Source organism: Danio rerio, chromosome 18 (genome assembly GCF_052040795.2).
Source record: "Danio rerio strain M-AB ecotype USA chromosome 18, GRCz13ab, whole genome shotgun sequence".
NCBI lineage: Eukaryota > Metazoa > Chordata > Actinopteri > Cypriniformes > Danionidae > Danio > Danio rerio.
This window is the reverse complement of record NC_141038.1, coordinates 35,045,314-35,066,648: the sequence shown is the minus strand read 5'-3', so window position 1 is coordinate 35,066,648 and position 21,335 is coordinate 35,045,314. Positions and strand designations below refer to the sequence as shown.

Below are 21,335 nucleotides of genomic sequence, written 5' to 3'. Positions count from 1 at the left end.
GATAAGTAAGAATTCTTATTTTCTTAAGGTAGTCAGCTGCAAGTTCCCCTGCAGGTGGAAGGAAACTAGGTGGGATCTGTGTGGTTCTGAGGTGGTCTCCAAAAGGGCATCAAAAATGCTCTTGGATGGAACTGTATGGGCATTCCAGGCAGTTATAAAATTCTGTAGTCCAACCATGCAGCATTTTGAAGCAATGGCAGAGACACAGTATTTCCAAAAGGGGTCATCAATGTCCAAAAATCCATTATTAACCAAGGTACACAATGCATATTTAACTGGGTAATTTATTATCTACCCACTTCCTTTCAGCAGTATGATTCTGTCTTGACTGACTTTGAATGAAAGAGGGCCTACTGACATTGTTGCGAAAGGCCTGAAGATTATCTTGCTGATAAAGACAGATAAAATTCACGTCCATGATCAACTCTTAGCTGATCAAAAAGTCCATGATTCAGACAATTTTTTTTTCTTGATTGGCATTACAGAAAATCCCAAAATTGTTAAACTGAAATCGTCACAGGCAGTAATTTTAGTCATTCCAAAAGCCAAAAGCTTTTTGTTCTGGTCCATATGTAATTTTTGACCAGCATGCTCTGCATAATAGACATGGGGATTAATTTGGCAGTCCCTTCTCTTCGCATATGAGCGTACTGGGGGCTGATTTCTGCCAGTGCTCGCCTAACAGCCCTTTCTCCAAGCCTGTATGCAGCAGCTCTCAACATCCCAGTCATCATCCTTCCATACACAGGGCCATACACAGCTGCATTCACACCATCTGTCCCAAGCCGGGCAATCCAATTGTAACGGAGCGTCGGGAGATTGAGGATCCATTTGCAGCTTTATTGAATCACAACAGAATGGTCGTACAGGCAGGATCAGACAACAACAAACAAGGATGGCGAAGGAGAAACTTAACTCAGAGTCCGTGGGCAGGCGATTGGTCGAGACAGGTGGCATACAGCAGAGAGAATGTTCCGTTAAACTGAGCAGAGGATCACAAAAGGCAGGCGGCATCAACAATCATGGAAACGGGAAAAACAGTCCGGGGTCAAAACACAGAATCAGATCACTAACAGAGAAAAATGCTTAGAATTGTATGCGGGGCAAAACAAGACTTCGCAAAGAGTAGTAGCGGAGAGGGAGTATAAATAGTCAATGAGATGGCTTTCAGCTGGCAGGGTAATCAAACGGAAAGGATGCTGGGATATGTAGTGAAACTGAATTAGTAGTCCGGTGATGATGACCTCTGATGGCGATCGGGGGGAACCACAGAGGTCAGAGATGTTACAGAGCCCTCCCACTGCGAGCGGCTCCTGACGTGAGCAGTCACGGGACGTCGGGGTCTCCCACGGGAGCGTGGAGCTGGTTTATTGGAATGGGATCTGTGGAAGTCGATGGTGAGAGAAGGGTCAAGAATGTCTTTAGCATTTACCCAAGATCTCTCCTCAGGTCCATAACCCTTCCAGTCAATTAGGTACTGAAGAGTACCACCCCGACGCCGTGAGTCCAGGATCTCCTGAACCTGATATGCCTCTTCTCCATCGATGATGAGGGGGGAAAGTCTCTGTAACCGATCCTCGTCTATGTCATCCTCCCCTCTCGGAGCACCAGCGGCCTTGAGCAGAGAAACATGGAAAGTGGGTGAGATACGATATTGAGCAGGTAAATCTAGGCGATAAGAAACTGGAGAAATTTGTCGAATAGTTTTGAAAGGACCTACGTACCTAGGGCTGAGCTTGGCACAGGGTAGTCGTAGACGAAGATCTCTGGTGGAAAGCCAAACCCAAGAACCTGGTTGGAAATTGGGATGTGGTCGACGATGCTTGTCTGCCTGCTCCTTTTGTCTTCTGACAGCACGTTGTAGGTGAGTATGTGCTTCATTCCATGTTGTTTCACTTTGTCGAAGCCAATCATTGACTGCAGGTAGATTGGTCGGTTCTCCAGACCAGGGAAACAGAGGTGGTTGAAATCCTAGGATGCATTGGAAAGGTGTGAGTCCTGTGGATTGTTTTCTAAGAGAATTTTGTGCATATTCAGCCCAAAACAAAAAAGTTACTCCATTCATCCTGATTTCTATGACAGTATGATTGGAGAAAGCGATTAATTTCCTGGTTCAGTCTCTCAGTTTGCCCGTTGGATTCAGGATGGTATCCAGAAGTTAAGCTTACATTCACATTGAGGGCTTTGAAAAATTCAGACCACAAACGAGAAGTGAACTGGGGACCATGGTCAGATACAATGTCATCAGGTATGCCATAAAATCTGAAAACATAGTGACAGAGTGCTTCAGCAGTTTCAAGAGCTGTGGGTAGTTTAGGCAATGGTATGAGTCGACATCCCTTGGAGAAACGATCAATTACTGTGAGGATAGTAGTGTTACCCCTGGAGACAGGCAAGTCAGTAATGAAATCAATCGCAATGTGTGACCAAGGTCTCTGTGGGATAGGTAGTGGTTGCAGCAGACCCGCTGGTAATTGTTTTGAGGGTTTTGAAACATTGCAGACTTCACAATTCTTTACGTACTTGATTACATCGGAGCGTAGAGATGACCACCAGTATTTGTTTGAAATGATTTCGAGTGTGGCGTTGATACCAGGATGGCCGGAGGTGGGAAGGTTATGGGTTAGTTGAAGGACACGGTCTCGTAGGTTGGTTGGTACATAGAGTTTGTCTGTAGGACACTCAATAGGAGTAGGATCATTAAGTAGTCCCTCCCGAATCTCAGTTTGGATGTCCCACTGTATGGGTGCCACAACGATGGTTGGATGAAGAATGGGTTCAGAGGGAATAGGTTGTAATTCAGTTTCGAATTGGCGGGATAAAGCATCAGCTTTTGTGTTCTTTGATCCAGGTCGGTAAGTAACAACAAAGTTAAAGCGTGTAAAGAAAAGAGCCCAACGAGCCTGGCGGTGATTTAATCGTTTAGCTGAACGCAGATATTCTAGATTTCGGTGGTCAGTGAGTACAGTAAAGGGAACTTTAGCCCCCTCTAGCCAGTGTCGCCATTCTTCAAAAGCTGCCTTCATTGAGAGTAGTTCACGGTTGCCCACATCGTAATTTTGTTCAGCAGAGTTAAGTTTTCTAGAGAAAAATGCACAGGGGTATAATTTAGCTGGATTGCCATGACGTTGTGAGAGAACTGCCCCGATACCTGTGTTGGATGCATCAACTTCTACAATAAACTCACGGTCAGGATCTGGGTGTCGTAGGATAGGAGCTGAAGAGAATCTTTGTTTAAGGTCAGAGAATGCACTTTCTGCTTCCTGTGACCAGATAAGGTGTCATCTAGTCCCCTTAGTCATGGAAGTAAGCGGAGCTGCAATAGTGCTGAAGTTTCGGATAAATCTTCTGTAAAAGTTGGCAAACCCTAGAAATCTCTGCATTTCTTTAACAGTAGTAGGTCTAGGCCATCTGCAGACTGCCTGAACTTTGGTATCATCCATTGTGACTCCATCAGCACCAATTACATAACCAAGAAAGGCAATGGATGTTTGGTGAAACTCACATTTTTCAGGTTTTGCATATAACTGATGTGCAATTAGACATTGGAGCACTGACCTGACGTGTTTGACATGTGACTACAGGGAATTAGAATAGACCAGGATATCGTCCATATAAACTATGACCCATCTTTCAAGCATGTCACGGAAAACATTGATGAACGCTTGGAACACAGAGGGACTGTTGGCTAATCCGAAGGGCATTACCCTGTAGGCATAGTGACCAGTGGTTGTGGAAAAGGCGGTTTTCCATTCGTCGCCGCTACGAATACGAATAAGGTTATATGCACTGCGAAGATCCAATTTAGTAAATACTTTTGCAGTACGGAGCTGTTCCAGAGCTGAAGGCACTAGAGGAAGTGGGTATGGAAATTTCACAGTTACTTCGTTCAGGCCTCTATAATCGATACAGGGTCGAAGTGAACCATCTTTCTTCTTTACGAAAAAGAAGCCTGCAGAAGCTGGGGAGGTTGATGGGACTATAAAGCGTTTTGATAATTCTTCTTCGATATAAGACTTCATAGCTTCTGTTTCAGGTTGGGAGAGGGGAAAAACTCGACCCTTTGGTGGAACAGTTCCTGGAATTAAATCAATGGCACAATCACATGACCAATAAGGGGGAAGTTGAGAGGCTCTGGTTTTGCTGAATGCTTCGCGGAGATCAGAGTATTCAGGAGGGATAATGTGGTTGTCAGAAGAAGTTACATTAACTGATGCTGCTTGAATTTTCTGTGGTTTAGGTACATTGATGCAAGTTTTGAAACATGTATCAGACCACTGAATGACTTAAGCACTTGACCAGGAAATTGTTGGTTCATGTTTCTGGAGCCATGGGAGTCCGAGAATAATGGGATTATCAGGGGTTTGAATGGCAAACAGGTGAATTTTTTCAGTGTGTAGTGCTCCAGTTGAGAAGGTTATTTCTTCAGTTATGGCTTGAACTCGACCATTACCTAATGGTCTGCCGTCTAGCGCCGCCACTGTCAACACAGATATACAAGGCATGAGGGGAATGTTATGTTTTTTAGCAAATACCAGGTCAATGAAGTTACCAGCTGAACCTGAATCAACAAATGCTGATGTATTAATGAAATGGTTGGTAAAAGATATTTGCACAGGCAAGCAAACTTTTTTAGGGAACTGGAAATAAGTGCTTACCTTTGGAGTGGGCGGAGCTTGGGGTTTAACAGGACAGCTAAACTTCAAATGACCATTCTCTCCACAATACAGGCATAAATTGTTATGAAGTCTGCGTTGTCGTTCAGCTGGAGTGAGACGGGTATGGCCAATTTGCATAGCTTCAGGCTCTGATATTTCTGAAGACTGGTACAGAGATACATTTTCCCTAAGGTGTGATCTATGTGAGCGCATGAGATTGTCAAGCTGTATGGTGAGATTAATAAGCTCCTCCAGTGTTTTGCTCTCATCTCTGCAAGCAAGCTCCGTTTGTAACTCAGGATTTAATGCTCTGCGAAAATGCAGTTTGAGAGGTGCATCAGGCCATTTAGATTGAGCTGCTAAAGTTGCGAAATTTAATGGAAAAATCGGCAGCCATAGATTTTCCTTGACGTAATTTTAAAATTTGCTCACCCGCTTCCTCTCCTGCTTCGGGAATATCAAACACTTCCTTGAGTCGGTCCGTGAAACTTTTATAACTGGGAAATACTGGACGATTTATATCCCAGACGGCTGTAGCCCATTCTAGGGCTTTTCCTGTGAGCAGTGAGCAGACGAAGGCGATTTGACCGTTTTCCGTGGGGTATAGTAAAGGTTGCTGGGCGATAAACAGAGAGCATTGAAGGAGGAAGCCTTTACATTTATCAGGAGTGCCGTCAAACTTCTCTGGGTAAGCTAGACGCGGGCTTGCCATAAAAGGATTTCCTGGTGTTGATGTGGGTAGTGAGGCAGAGACTGGAGCAACAGGATTTATATTAGTTACTTGAATGTTTTGCATGGCTTTCACCAATTCGTCTGTGAGCGAGGTGAGCTGGGCCAGCTGTTGTTGATGTGTTGCTAATACGTTAGCTTGTGAAGATATCTCCGACGAAAGTTGGTAAACAGCTGCTGGATTAATGTTTGGCGAAGTCTTCTGTAATGGAGCGTCGGGAGATTGAGGATCCATTTGCAGCTTTATTGAATCACAACAGAATGGTCGTACAGGCAGGATCAGACAACAACAAACAAGGATGGCGAAGGCGAAACTTAACTCAGAGTCCGTGGGCAGGCGATTGGTCGAGACAGGTGGCATACAGCAGAGAGAATGTTCCGTTAAACTGAGCAGAGGGTCACAAAATGCAGGCGGCATCAACAATCATGGAAACGGGAAAAACAGTCCGGGGTCAAAACACAGAATCAGATCACTAACAGAGAAAAACGCTTAGAATTGTATGCGGGGCAAAACAAGACTTCGCAAAGAGTAGTAGCGGAGAGGGAGTATAAATAGTCAATGAGATGGCTTTCAGCTGGCAGGGTAATCAAACGGAAGGGATGCTGGGATATGTAGTGAAACTGAATTAGTAGTCCGGTGATGATGAGCTCTGGTGGCGATCGGGGGGAACCACAGAGGTCAGAGATGTTACACCCATCTATGAATGTACCTCGATGTGCAAAATTTGTAAATAGAGGAAATACTGGAACCTCTTTCAAGTCCATATTGTTGTTGCAGGACCTCTTGAAACTGTCTGCATGTGTATTGTAACAGAAATTAGCTCAATTTATGAATATTAATAATCAACAATAACGGTTTATTCTTAATTATTAATATTCCGGCTTAATGTTCGGTCAATTTGGTTAAACAAATATATAATTGTATCTGATCCTGCCGCTCGGCCAAGCGGACTCTCAGATTATGAATATTAATTATCAACAACAACGAATTAACTTCGAATTAAACTTAATCATTAACATTCTGGATTAATTTATTGTTAATTTGACCAAATAAACATAACCAAGACCGCCGTTCTTCCGAGAGGTAATGATCTATTCATTTAGAAAAGGGAATTATTACTACTTCTTGTGAAGTAGATTAATCATTCATAAGTTTTAATCAACTTATAACAGCTAGGCAGGGGAATCTGTCTTTCAGTGACTTTTTCTGTGAGGCAAACGATACAATTCACTTGATTATAATGGGATTTATTGACTAGTCTGACATATAATGACCAAACGCACTAACATAACAAAAAACATAGAACAAAGGTAAACCACATGGAGATAGGTACATACGGATCTATAATACATGTAACAAACCGAGAGGAATAGCAAAGCGAGGAAATAGAGAGTTCAGATAAAGAGTGGCAAATCTACTTCAGTTCCACACACACCATTAAGGATCACCAAGATTATAAAAACACCTTTTTGATAAAAGGGGCACAGCTTATTCGCATAACTAAAAATACCTGGACTTTAGTGTCTGGCGGTCTCTCTCTTTGTGCGAGTTTCTGCCGTTGTGATGAGAGTCCTTTGATGTCCTTCTTGATGCGTGTAGTTTGCAATACAGGTCGGAGGAACGCGATTGCAACTTTAAACTGAGTTTACTTTGCGGGGAAAATAAGAAAACGTGGGCTCGGAGTGCCACACAGGCACAGAAGAGCCTGGACCCCTCAAAGGGGCGACCTTTGGGGAAGTTCTTTTTCAGACGTTCTGCGTTGAGCCTGGGGAGGGGCCAGCTTTTAAGCGTGAGCTCTGTTACCCGCCCTCTCAACATGCTCGACCAATGATTTCAGAGCAAAGTTTGAGCGGGAAACTTCCTTTGTCTCGAGGCTGCTGATATGCAAATTTGAGTGTCCGCCCGCAGCCTGAGGATGGTCTTTAATTCAGGGCATTAAAGAATGCATGCCGTACAAGTTATTATCATGCTCTATGCATCATGTTGAGTAAAATGTCAAGGGCGGTCCAACGACACCAAACATCAACATGTACATTAACAATAAAAGTACATCAAAAGTACATCAACATAATTCCCACATCCTTACATCATTGATGCTTTTAAAACGCCTGAAAGTACGAGTTTGTATAGGCTACATGAGGGATTGTACACATTACAAAAGTTAAGTGTAATTAAACAAGAGATTTGGGTTTTAAATGTCTTTGTTTGTGAGCAGAAGGCTGACTAAAGGTGGGCTTTTTTTTCTCTTTTATCTTAACTGCCATGTTCTTTTGAAATCGGGCAGAGAGGGAGTTTCGGACAACCTGTGAAGTGTCCCACACTAATAAAAATGTCAGCAGGGATATCCAGGTCAGACTTTTTGGCACCAGGTAATCGAAATTGTCCTGGAAATTAAACCCAGATCGTTTTCGTGGAATGTTAAATGGGATGTTTACCTCCAGAATATATGTTACAGTATCCTAGCTCCTCTACTAACCTGCGGATAACTCTTTCGTAATCTTCAAGTGCACTGCAATCACACATCGTCCAGGCAGTTTTATGAAGTTGTTAACGTGCAGTTACTGTTCCGACGCAGAGAACAAGTAGGTCAACTAAATACAGTATATAAAGTTTTGCTGGTTTGCACACTAAACCAGAACTTCAGCGCGGTCTAACCCCCCAAACCAACCTTCTGTAACAAATATGCATGCTAAATATTCCAGAGCTAAATATGCATGCTAAATATCAATTTAGCATGCTAAATATTCCAGAGCAGTCGGCCGACTCAACCCCACGTGTGGTCAGATGTAGTGACGAGCTGCAGCCAATGAGAGAGCATATCAGCATGAGCTGAATGCCTGTGTGCTCAGGAGCTCAGCAGAAACATCTGTGATTGGTTAAAATGGGCATCAACGCACTCGCTTCATTCTGTGTTAACACAGACATGAGAGTAGGGTATATTAACAGCGGAACTAGCATTCTGTAACTATTAGAATGACCATACTGGTCATTCTGACTCTTCTCATATAAAACGCCATATTGTCACAACATATTTACATTCAAAGCTATTATTGAGATATTAAAAGTAAGCTTTGCATATCTGGCATCATATTTAATGACACCATTACCCTAAAAATATAATCTTTTTTTGGTAATACAGCCTATAAATATGTAGTTAAGATACTAGAACATGCAAAGGTCTTGGCTTTCATTTTCACTTTCAAACAGGAGCTATTTCATGGCACAGAATATGCTGTTTTGAAAGATATCTGAAGTAAATTGATGTTTTTGCCATCAGAAAGTTTTGTTTATGTTAGCAGGAAGTTGCTAGGCAAAAAAAGCACACATATTTAAAGTCACAGCGAAAAGTATCAGACATGCATGCAGTCATTTTGACCAATATGGTAATTTAAGGCAGAAATGCTCAGTTCTTTACTGTTTTGTAATAAAAAAAAATAACAATGTTAGAAAGAAATACACCGATAGTTAAAAAACGGCAGGGTGTTATTTGTTAGTATTATTTCAAAGAGTTATACAATTACAAAAATTAAAAACTCTCTGTGTATCTATCCACTCGCACCTTGCAGATGAGTGATTAATCCGCTGATAAATCAGCTGATTTGACGATGTTTTTAAATGCTTTCTCCAAAGCTTGAAACGCTGTCAGCACACAAGCAGCCAATAGTGTTCAGCTTTTTCTGACGACTCCTCCCTCAAAATTTCATTGGCTGTGGTTTGGTAGCTTGAATGGGCTGATGGGGAATGAGTTGTTGTCAGATCATGTAGTGTGTGACCCCCCTCTTGTGGATCATTCACAGAGTGTTGCGTAGTGTGAATACCACAGAGATTAAAAGACACAAAGTCAAGTCATGTAGTGTGAACAGCACAGCGATCTGCTGATGTTTAAAATCCTGTAGTGTGAACTAGGCTTTAGCTGCTCCACCACATATAGACTGATAACACCACAAAGATCTGGATCAGTCTCCTCCTCCCAGCAAGCCAGCATGTCATCGACTACAAACCCCACTGCTCGAGGAGAAGATGTGGAAACCTGGCTACGGGACATCACGGATGGCCTAATCCACAAGGCAATTGAACTTTTATTACTTTAGGTAATATTCATGATTCTGAAATTACTTTTGACACAGGACTCAAGCCAGAATCACAACCATCCAGAGCTAACCAAATTCACCTGTCCCCTGAGTGATGTCTTCACAGCCCAGCTCAAGCTCAGCGACAAGCACATCACCCATCTCCAGAAGGAGCTGACATGTGCAAAAAACCGCATCGACAAGCTGGAAGTGAAAGGCCAATATGACTTTAAGCATCAAACCACTGAGTTCCTGAAAGAGCTACTGCACCTCCAATGCTGCACAGAGAAAACCCAGGACCAGCTCAAGGTATCAGACGAAGTGGAGCATCTAACTAAGAGACATATTGAACAGCTCCAAACGGCTTTTGCTGTTGCTGAACGAGACCAGCATGAACTGAAGTCTTCCCAGCAAGACCTGATACAGCGTCTCCAGTCTGGTGAACAGCAAGTAGAGAAAGCTAAAACCAGCATCCAACACAAAGACACTAAAATTAATGCTCTAGAGGACTAACTGAGCACATACAGCAGTGCAAATGATGACCTGACCCAACAGCTAGATGACATCAGCGATGAACTCTACAGGCTCAGAGAACTCATACAGTTCTATCAACAGAAACCAGAGCCAAGATGGGCGGAGCTCTCATCAGCATCACCTCCGCTGAGCAAAGCTGACTCCCTCATCTCCATAAACAGTGGAAGAAGTGAACGCCTGAAGACCAAGTCATAACCAGCCCTCACTACCAACGTCTTCTGTTCTGATGCAAGCAGAAAATCACTACACACGGTTGTCAAACTTGCAGACTGAGAGCAGAAACATCCAGGCTTACCTCCAGGACATAGACTTTTATTTTGAAGTGAGACCTCATGTGACTAACAGAGACAGGTTCTACCTCCTTAGATCCACATCCAGTCCTGAGGTGCAAAGCTTCCTAGACAGACAACGAGCTCAAATGAAGTCAAACTACCAGCTACTGCGTGAAGCACTGATCGAAGAATTTAAAAGCTCTGAGTCTGAACATGAAGTGTTTACTGCCCTGGAAACCAAACAAGGTCACCATGAGACACCTCAGGTTTTTTACCACAGGTTCAGACAAGTATACTTTGCTGCACATGACGATCTGGATCTTGAAGAGCATGTGAACTTCAAAACCCTCTTCTTGCAAAACCTTCACCCAGGACTAAGTCGTCATCTAGGCATCATAGCCTGTCCACGCACAAAGGACCTCACACACCGGGCCTACCTCAAACAGAAGATGTCTCTAAAGAGAGGTATGAAATCTTCAGCGGCTCCCATTGGCCAAGGCCCAACACGTGCACAGAAAGACACCCTGTGTAACGATGATACCACAGACTACAGAGCACACAGTGATCGTGACTCCCATGACGACGACAGCTACTACACAACCTGGTTGGAAAAGTCACGGGACCAGCCACGCTCCACAAGACACTCAAGACACCCAAAACTTTTCCCCTGAGGAAACAGGAATAACAGCACCCCCACAGTCTGTTAGCCAACACCGTCAAAGGCTATCACCATGGATAAGAGATGACAGCCACCTGTTCTGCAACAACACAGATTCAAAAGGGGGAGGTCTCTCACCAACATTAGAACTCAGAGGTATCAGAAAAACACCACTCTGTTTTTACTTTTTACATTAAACTCTAAACTCATTTCACCTGACAGCGGTCACGGTCAAGCACAGAGACCAGAGTCTGTCACAGCCAGAAAGCCCCATCAGAGGAATGTGACATGGAAGACAAGTTTGCATATCAGCTCCACACTGCCATGACAAACAACTACCCTCATTCTGCCAAAGAAACACTCTTCCTAATGGACCCCCATTAGGTCACCAACAACCCGTGACCCAAAGAAAAGATGCATAGAGCCAAACTTCATGTGTACCTAGAGACAATAAATGAGAAGCAAGCGCATCAAACCAGCAAGAAAGGGGGAGGGCCAAAAGACTGAGACAGATCTGACCACATAGTAGGGCTGTGCAATTAATCGAAAATCTGATTTTGATTTTGATTTTGGCTTGTAACGATTATGAAAACCATTTATTGAAATAAATGATTATTCCATCACATACTGCCCCCTTTCCAGTTGTACACGTGTTGCTGTGCAAAGCTCAGTTCCACGTGAAAATGACTAAAAACATGTTCTGTAATGTAACTTTTGCAGCACGGGATGCACATTATTCATATTTTTAAAAGCGCAAAAGAGCGCGTGCTGTTGTGTGTGTGCGCGCCGTGCTCAGCCTCTGAGAGGTAGCGTATATGTGGGTGTGTGTGTTTGCGCGCGCACCGCACTTGGCCTCGGACAGCAGAGCACACAAGCACATCTAAAGCAATCTCAATGAGAGCACTTTAATGATCAAATAGATGCACATTTGTGTCAGAGCGCGGTGTTTAGTGATTATTCATATTACCCTCATTTGTTTAATAAACACACAAGTTGAGACTTGAAAGACGCATGAAAGAGAAACCATATCAGAGCCGCACTATTCTTAAAGTGACAGCGTGCGATATTCCTGTTGCTGCCGACTGTTTTTATTATTAATCAGTAATAAAATAAAAAATACAGTGAAGATGCTTAAAGCACAGTCTAAACATATCAGATTTAATAACTCTTTTCTAATAACTTATTTATTTTATTTTTGCTATGATGACAGCACACTATATTTTACTAGATATTTTTCAAGATACTACTATTCAGCTTAAAATGACACAAAGGCTTAATTAGGGTAATTAGGCAAGTCATTATATAACAGTAGTTTCTTCGGCAGACAATCAAAAATATATATTGCTTGAGGGGGCTAATAATATCGAGCTATTAAAATAGGTTTCAAAATATTTAAACCTGCTTTTATTCTAGCTGAAATAAAACAAATAAGCCTTCTCCAGAAGAAAAAAATATTATTGGAAATACTGTAAAAAATCCACTGTTAAACATCATTTGGGAAATATTCATATATAACAATAAATTCACAGAAGGGTGAATAATTTTGACTTCAACTGATTATCGTTTTGAATAATCGTAATTACAATTGTGACCAAAATAATCGTGATTATGATTTTTCCCATAATCTAGCAGCCCTACCACAAAGTACAGGCATTACATCAGTAACTGCACAGCAAACACATCTGCCATTAAAACATCATTGTTTGGTTTAACTCTGCCTATCGTTTCCTATCCTATCTTTCTTTAATTAGAATATCAGGATTGGCACACCATACCTAATTTTGATACCATTTAAACATGGTTGTGAACCAGAGAGCGCTACGCCAGTTGGTCATATTATCATAGACTGAGATTTGAAGTAAACTTAGAAATGTTAAGTTGTTGGAGGTGTTGTCTTGTTGTTTGCCATGTACCTGTCTGTCTCTCCATCTTGTTTCTCCAGCGTTCGCCGATGTCTTCATCCCAACACATTGCCTAACGAAGGGGGATCTGTAACAAATATGGCCGACCAGACACATAATTATTTCGCTTTTTATTGAACAACTGAGCCAATTTTTGCCCAGGGAAGACTCGAAACCTGATCCCAAAGTATTTACAACCCAAAAGGAATGTGCAATGCAGCACTGAACAAAGAACGGTTCACGACTTCTTTAAGCTCCTTGCTTATGACTGATGTTTAAATGTAAACTCTACACTCTCATTAAGTGTAATCATGAGTTTTGTAATGTTTACCTTGCTCCTGCATCAATACTTTGGTTTAAATACCGCTCCATAAAATGTTTAACTCTAGCGAAGCTAAACGAGCTTATAAACGGTTCATATTTAGTTTTGTTCTAAAGCTTACTTGCTGTAGTAATTAATCGTTGACAATTTATGTTAATACGAGTGCAACATATTACCATTTTAAGAGACTTGAGCATTTCTGCCTCAATTTGCATAAAATTTGCCTATGCAAATTCCTCTGCCTTGGACAAAGAGCCATAAAACCATGATTCAAGGAAGTTAGTTTCTAATTGGTCAACTTTTCATGGAGGGTGGATCCAAACCCGCCCTATAAAGCTTGGGACCAAAGCTACGCCTCTCTCTTTGCTCTGAAACGCTCTGCTCTACAACTCTCTTCTAAACCGCAAGGCTCTGCTCTAAAACCTCTTCAAACTCTCTGCAACTTCTTCAGAAAGAACTCTTCTCTCAACTCTCTTCTCTGAAACCTCTTCGTCTGCAACGACCTAAGAACGAGACCTAAGCAGAGAAACCTCCAAGAAAGCAGGCGGAGACCCAGATGGAAAGGGTCAGTCGCACAGCTAGGATTTTTCACAGCTCAGACACCTTCTTTCCTTTTATCGAGAGTCTAGTTAAGTTAGTGCGTCGCAAACCAGTGGTCAGCACAACTGGCCCCTTTTTGCCGCTTCAACTTCAAACACCAATTCACCCCACTCCAACAGTCGCAAGAACAAGGAACAACCAGCAGAACTACGTGCTCAACCAAGGTAGCTTCCTTACATCACATGGACATACGCAAGTACACTTCCATCTCAACTGATGTAGTCTAAATGCAACTCTAAAAAACCGTAGAAGGGTTATATTGAATTTGATTACATTTGGTTTGCTCTTACAAACAAAATCATTACACTCTCTCAATCTCTTACTTTACCTTCTTTAATCTTCTCTACACAGGTATGAATGTGTTCGTGTTAGGTGTTATTTTCTGTTAGATTAGTCAATAAAGTTTAATTTTGTATAAAGAAAGGTACCGGTGTATATTTATGAATCCTATGTCTTAAACTTTGATCTTGTTACCCTGCTTAAACTTAATGGGTTTTTTATTTTAATAGTATCGCTTGATGATTTGTTTGTTCGGATCGATAGAGTTGATTTATTTGAAGCCCCGTTCAAATGAATATTCCTCCTGCTAAACTAATCCCTTATATAAATAATGGTGCAGAAGATACGCAAGCACTGTAATCTAAATCATAACTCACAACATTATAACAGTGGAAAAGGTGCGGGAAGAATATCCTTAAGCTAATTTATTACAGTAATAATGATGTAGATATGCGAGCACTTTAATCTACATTATAATTTGTTACAGATTATGAATGTAGATATGTGTGCAATTTAATCTACATTATTATAATTTGCTACATGTTTATTGGTGGAGAATAAACGCAGCATAAATATTACACTTCCTCGTCCCTTCGGTGGCAATGGTACAGCCTGACTGCGAGCCCTGAAAGTAAAAATGGAAAATCAAAATAAAGTGTGAATTTTTTTTTTTTTTTAAGGTTTGCTCTGACATTAGATTCAAATGCAGCAACCCAAACATGTAAAATTGGAAAATAAACCAGAAGAAATACTCAGATGAAATGGAAAATGAAAGTTTGAAATGCATTTTTCATTTGTTTAATTTTGACAGTGTGAATTGAACAAACCAATGCAAAGTGTTACACGGTCCTATTTACTTCCTAGTTTTCTTAAACAATAAATCCATAGCCCATTTGATAATGTACAATAAATACAATCTTTGAGTCCAGTATTAGATATGACTAATGTCTAGATAGTGACATTAAAGCTTAAAAACATTTAAGCTAGTAAAATTAGAGAATATACCCTTTTTGATGTTGTTAAAAAGGAGTGTTGCCCTCTGATTAAACTTTAATGGAATACTGCACACTAGTGAGGAAATAAACCTCAACAACGAGTTTGTGATGAAGATTGTTTCCTTATGCCAAATAGATTGTTTTATTTTAGTTTTATTTTAGAGGTTTGGTGAATATGGTTCATTTTTGAGGACGAAGGTTGTATACGGACAGCATGAGGGTTAAAACAAGTATTGTAGCCTATATTCTGTAAATATCTTATATCTTAAAACTAGCTCATTACTTCCTTTTTAAAAAGTTTGCTTTAAAAGGTATATTATCTAGATTTACTTAACAGGAGGATTCCTTTTAATTTAAGAATAATCCTGTTTAAAGACTAAATGCTTTGTCTCATTTTGTTTGATTTGATCTCATTTTAAGACTTTAAAACTAAAATGAGCCAAAGCATTTTAGCCTTTGTATTCATGTTTGCATTGACTTGAAAGCAATTTACTCGTGTAATCTACTTAACTGTCAACTAAGAATAAAGTGTCCTTATTGCTGCTTGTTGGTTCAGCATGGTTTGGGTTCCCTACTTTATTAAAAAAATTAAATAAAGATCCATCCACATGAAAATTCAAGAAGATGCAGTGATGCATGTCATGGGCATGCCAAAACAAAAGGTGGCGATAATGGCACTTTTATGCACCAAGTGGGGAATTAAGCATATTTCGCAGGTAAGTATCTATTCATTTAGAAAAGAGAATTACAGCGGTGGTAAGAGTATAAAAAAATTGTACTCAATTACAAGTACTGTTACATTGCTGAAATTGTACTCAATTACAGGTAAAAGTTCTGGTGTTAAAAAGTACTCAAGTAAAAGTACAAATTACTCTTCATAAAAACTACTCAAATTACAAATTACTTTTTTAACTGGCGGTATTGGAATTATCCATAAATGCGGAGTCAGACAAGATGCAGGCAATAAAACACATTTTACATAACACATTTAAAGATACTATAAACACTTTTAAAACCGTGTAATAAGCATTAATTATAGATTATAATTATAGAGCACCTATAGAGGAAACCCACACCAACATAAAGAGAACATGCAAACTCCACACAGAAACACCAAACGACTCAGCCAGGGCTTGAACCAACAAACTTCTTGTTTTGAGGCGATAGCGATACCCACTGCACACCATGATTATTTTACAAAAACAATGTCTTGCTATTGTGAGTATAAAGACAACAGAAATATGCACAAATAAAAATAGACTTTTTATAATTTCAAATGATGCCTCTCGTATCTGTATGATCAATAGATGATTTAATTTGAAAAAAACACTTGCAAATTATGGAGAAACTTTGTTAATTAACTAATTTGTGAATTGAACCGTCAGAAACCACAGAACAACACTGCCTAGTGCCTAAACATATTATTAATAAATTAAATATCACACAAATTAAGTTATATGTCTTCTTACCATAATGTGTTTTTTCAGATTATAGACTGAAGTCTTGTAACAGGGTTTCTGCAGATATTATAATGTCAAGACTTTTTAAGACCTCTTTAAGACCATTAAGTATTAAATGTTAGACCTATATCCACAATATCAAAAGCACGCAAGAGAAAATACAAAATTTGTGGTAAAATAAAATTATTTAAATTGAACAATACTGAAGACAGGTTAGATGCACCATTAAAGTACAGGAACAAAAAACAAAGAAACAAACATTTTGAGGCTGATTTATACTTTCGCCTGGGTCCGCATTGCACACCTTCACTGACCTGCACGCACCTCAAGAAATGGACGAGGCTTTAATACTTGACGCGTTCGTCGTTGTAATATTCTTTAAAACATCAGGGGCCAGTCAAAAGAAACCCACCGTAAAGTCAGATAAATGAACAGAGAAGTAGAAAGTTTCCGGAACGTCATATCATTAATATTGTTCAAGATTTTAAAAATAATAATTTTTTATTATTATAATTTATTATGATTACAAAGTTGGGTGACGGGGTGGCGCAGTGGGTAGCGCTCTCGACTCAAGGCAAAAAGGTTGCTGGTTCGAGCCTTGGCTGGGTCAGTTGGCATTTCTGTGTGGAGTTTGCATGTTCTCCCCGTGTTTGTGTGGGTTTGCTCAAGATGCTTCGGTTTTCCCCACAGTCCAAACACATGCATTTTAGGTGAATTAGGTAAGCTAAATTGTGTGTTGTTGTAAATGAGAATGGGTTGCAGCTGGAGGGGCATCCGCTGTGTAAAACATATGCTGGATAAATTGGCGGTTCATTACGCTGTGGCGACCCCAGATTAATAAAGGAACTAAGCCAAAAAGAAAGTTAATGAATGATTCTAAAGTTTTATAACTACTCAAGATTTTTTTTAATCAAACTTTGATGCATAACTCACTTTTGTTTATATCTCGGACAGTTCTACCTATTAAAGTTAAATATCATTGACAACAGAACATATACTCTACAACAGGGGTCACCAACCTTTATGAAACTCAGAGCTACTTCTTGGGTACCGATTAATGTGGAGGGCTACCAGTTTGATAAACACTTCTCAAATAACAAATTTGCTCATTTTACTTTAAATTATACTTTATGTTTTTGGTAATAATTAATGATATTCATCCATGTGAAGACATTGATCATGTTAATGATCTCACAAAAGTTATCAACAATGATTTAACAGGGTAGGAAACACCCTGTATTAAATGTATCAGTGTGCAACACTTTATTTTTATATATCTCTGCAAATATTTACATTTTTAAATGATTACTTCTATATTAGATGAAGCTTACTGGTTAGTGGCGCTATGGTGAGCTATTTTTAGAACAGGCCTGCGGGCAACACATCCTTGCGGGCTACCTGGTGCTGGTAAGAATAATAGCAAAAAAAACTTTTAATTATTTTGCCCACTCAACAATTGACAATATTGTCTGACTAGTTTCTGTCCTCTACTTATGAGCTGAAAAGGCAGTAATGGTCCAACAATCCTGTCTATTATCTGTAAGCTGATGGGTTCATATATTCTTTTCCAGTTATCAAAGACATCATTTGTTACTTAATTTTTGTTACATGGTTTTAACTTCAAAAATATACATCAGTGTAAAACCTATAAATGGTGGGAAAACATATTCTGTAATATTAAAACCACCTGGGTCTCCACTTTTGCCATGGCCTCTTTTTTGTTGTAACAAACTTATCTCCTAGGTTTTTCCAAACGTTTTAACAAAACACTTCCTTTCCATGGCTGTTGCAATTTTTAGTCAAGAATTATTGGTCAGGTTATCTCTATGGGGATCACGCATGGTCGAATCGTTTAGATGTCTGTACAGTCGTACTGTTTCAGACAAAATCACTTCAAAGTGATTCATATTCAACTCAAATCAAATGTGGCGCAAACTGTTCACCCAAAATCATGTCACGCGCATCCAAAGAGAAGTGAACCTCCGCAAACACAGCGATGACGTCACATTCGCCGAGGGCACTAAGCTATTGCATGCTGGTCTTATTTGTAGTTGTAATACAGCAAATTACAATAGGACTAGTGAAATAAAAAACTACACCACCATGAAACCAAGCAACAACAAAAAAATATTGAGCATTAGGAGTAGCGTTACATAGACATCAAAAAAATAAGACCTGTGCAAATATATTTAAGACCTAGAACAGCGAATTTAAGACTTTAAGGCCTAAAATTTAGATGTTTATATTTTAGACTTTTTAAGACCCCACGGAAACCCTGTGTAAGCCGGATATGGCACAGCAGAGTGCAGGTTTCATCCACTTATTTTATGTGCTTTTTGGATATGCACATAAAAACTGTATAATGCGCATATATTTTGAAAATGTGTGTGAATAGACAAACCAACAGGCTAAGCACATTGTAAAACATCTAAAGTGTTGTTTTGGTCATTCTAAACCATCTCAACCATTTCAGTATTATTATATTAATAATGACCTCCAGAATTGTCAAGATTGTCTGCACTCCGTGTCTCGCGCCTTCAAACGCCAGCGCGCGTTCACTGCGTGTCAGGATTGTCTTCTGAGGCGCAAATCATTTATTAAATAAAGATAATATATTCCCGCAGCTGCTCCTACCGATGCAAATTCTGTTTTTACTTTTGATATTTGTCGCCAGCTAATCAGAAGATGGCGATTTTTTTTTTTTTTTTTTTTTTTCTCTTTTAAACACTGCTTTATTTGCATAGTCTTTTATGCGATATTCCAGTTTTGGGCATACATATAATTAGCATTTTTAGATGATAACAGCTATTCACACTGCATCAGCACAGCTGTCCCCTTTCTTTCCTATGTACCTGTAGGTGAACAGCTCCTCCCAGTGTGGCCATGGGCATTCATCCTCTGCTATTTCTTCCTCATTTCTTCTGTCTTAAATCTCCATATGTCCATTGATAACTTTGGAACTGTATGATGATGACGGTCAGCTCACATAAATCTGCAGTAGCCTGAACTTGTTTTTCGGTTCAAATAATGTACCAGGCTTTTCATTGGTCCGTTAAGATGAGCTTATTTTATTGGCTACCGAAATGCTAGTCAGTGCGTGTTGAAATATTAATTTATTTACAGTACTCTGTAACGAATTGTGATTTTAAAAGTAACGAAGTAGATTACTCAGCTTAATTTGTACTCAAGTACAAGTAAAATTACAGGCTTAAAATTCTCATGAAAGTACAATTACCCCAAAAATGTACTTAATTACAGTAACGTGAGTAGTTGTAATTCGTTACTCCCACCACTGGAGAATTATTACTACTACTTGTAAAGTAGATTAATCATTCATAAGTTTTAATCAACTTATAACAGCTAGGCAGGGGACTTTCAGTGACTTTTTTGTGAGACAAACAATACAATTCATTTGATTATAATGGGATTTATTGACTAGTTAGACAGGTAACGAACAAACGCATGAACATAAATAAAACATAGAACAAAAGGTAAACCACGTGGAGATAGGCTATACGGGTCTATAGAACACGTAACAAACCGATAGAAATAGCAAAAGTGCGGAAATAGAGATTTTAGATAAAGAGTGGCAAAATATCTTTCAGTTCCACACACACCATTAAGGATCACCAAGATTATAAAAAACACCTTTTTGATAGAAGGGGCACAGCTTATTCGCATAACTAAAAATACCTGGGGCCTAATGTACGAAGACTTGCGTGGAAATCATACTAAAACATTGCGTACGCACAAAGCTGTAAATGTGCGTGCGCGGAAAAAAATTCTGATGTATGAAACACTGTGTACACCGAATCCCACGCATATTCTTTGTACATCCAAATGAATGTGAAACTGAGCGCAACATGCACGAGCGCAAAACCCCTCCCTGCCTCCTATCCCATATGAATATGCTAATGACTTTACTTTGGCAAAACCCAACGAAAAAGCAATGGCAAAAAGAGAAAGTTTGAATAGAATGTTAATCGGAGGTGCTCCTTTCGGAGGTAGATCGGAGAAAAACTGTGTTATTTGCAAGTTTGTCTTCCGGAATTAAAAACAAAAGAAAAAAATAGAGTGGGGAGAGTTTAGCTGATGCGGTTAACACAGTTGGGTCTGAACATCACACAGTGTGGATTAAAAAAAAGAGATAGTGAGATGTTTAGGTGCAAGATGTAGTAGTACTCTTAACATTCTGAGTGGTGCAGCTAGAAAAATGCATGTCATCATGTTTTGACACGTTCGAGCATGATCTCGGTTCGAATCCAGCGTCTGATGAACTCTTTCTTTTTTTCCCCCCACTACATATCAGATTTTGCCTACTATTAATTACGAAGACGACAAGTTGGAATCATTAATAAGTCTGTGCATCATATTTTATTTGCACATTTTTTAAATGGAAATGTTTCTGATTCACGTATGCAAATTCATCTTTAGATATCTTTATTATATCTTTATAGTAATGTGCGTGCAGTAGATAGCTCCGATTACATTAGGAAAACAGGCGATCGCTGCAAATTGCGCTTTAATGTTTAGCTGGTCAACTGCATGGTATGGAAACCTTATATACTTGCTAGAAGCTAGATGAACCCTTCTCATACAGCTGCCATTACACGGCTCAGACACTTTGTAGAGTGCAATTTAACACAAAATAAAACAGGCACGCACAAAAAATGTGTGTACGCCAGCCATGAAGCTGGCGTTGAGCTGCGCACATTCTCACGTTCATTTCATCGTTAGTAAATCCAAATGTGAGATAACGAAAAGAGCAACACGGAGGCAGACTTTAAGGAGCCAGGAGTCGTAATACCCCATGCAAGAGACTCCTTAATAAAATCAATAAGTAATTTGATCTGTGG

General features: G+C 39.8%; 2 protein-coding genes across 2 annotated transcripts in view; both read right to left on the bottom strand.

Moving 5' to 3' along the window:
• Window positions 1–21,335, bottom strand: part of LOC100332501 (sterile alpha motif domain-containing protein 3) — a 191,781-nt gene that overhangs the window by 131,451 nt on the left and 38,995 nt on the right. The window lies entirely within an intron of this gene.
• LOC141378708 (uncharacterized) lies at window positions 827–19,510 on the bottom strand. The gene is made up of 3 exons (XM_087293295.1): window positions 19,332–19,510; window positions 12,836–12,911; window positions 827–1,971 (listed from the first exon to the last, which is right to left on the bottom strand). Exons 2-3 carry the CDS (start codon window positions 12,891–12,893, stop codon window positions 1,223–1,225), a joined length of 807 nt encoding a protein of 268 aa, XP_087149421.1. The 5' UTR covers window positions 12,894–12,911; window positions 19,332–19,510; the 3' UTR covers window positions 827–1,222.

What these genes read in the sequence shown, in the direction of transcription:
- LOC141378708 (XM_087293295.1), bottom strand. Translation starts at nt 12,893, where the DNA reads ATGTGTTGGGATGAAGACATCGGCGAACGCTGGAGAAACAAGATGGAG. An exon ending in CAAGATGGAGAGACAGACAG is followed by an intron (nt 1,972 to 12,835) that starts GTACATGGCAAA and finishes AATGCATCCTAG; the next exon opens with GATTTCAACCACCTCTGTTT.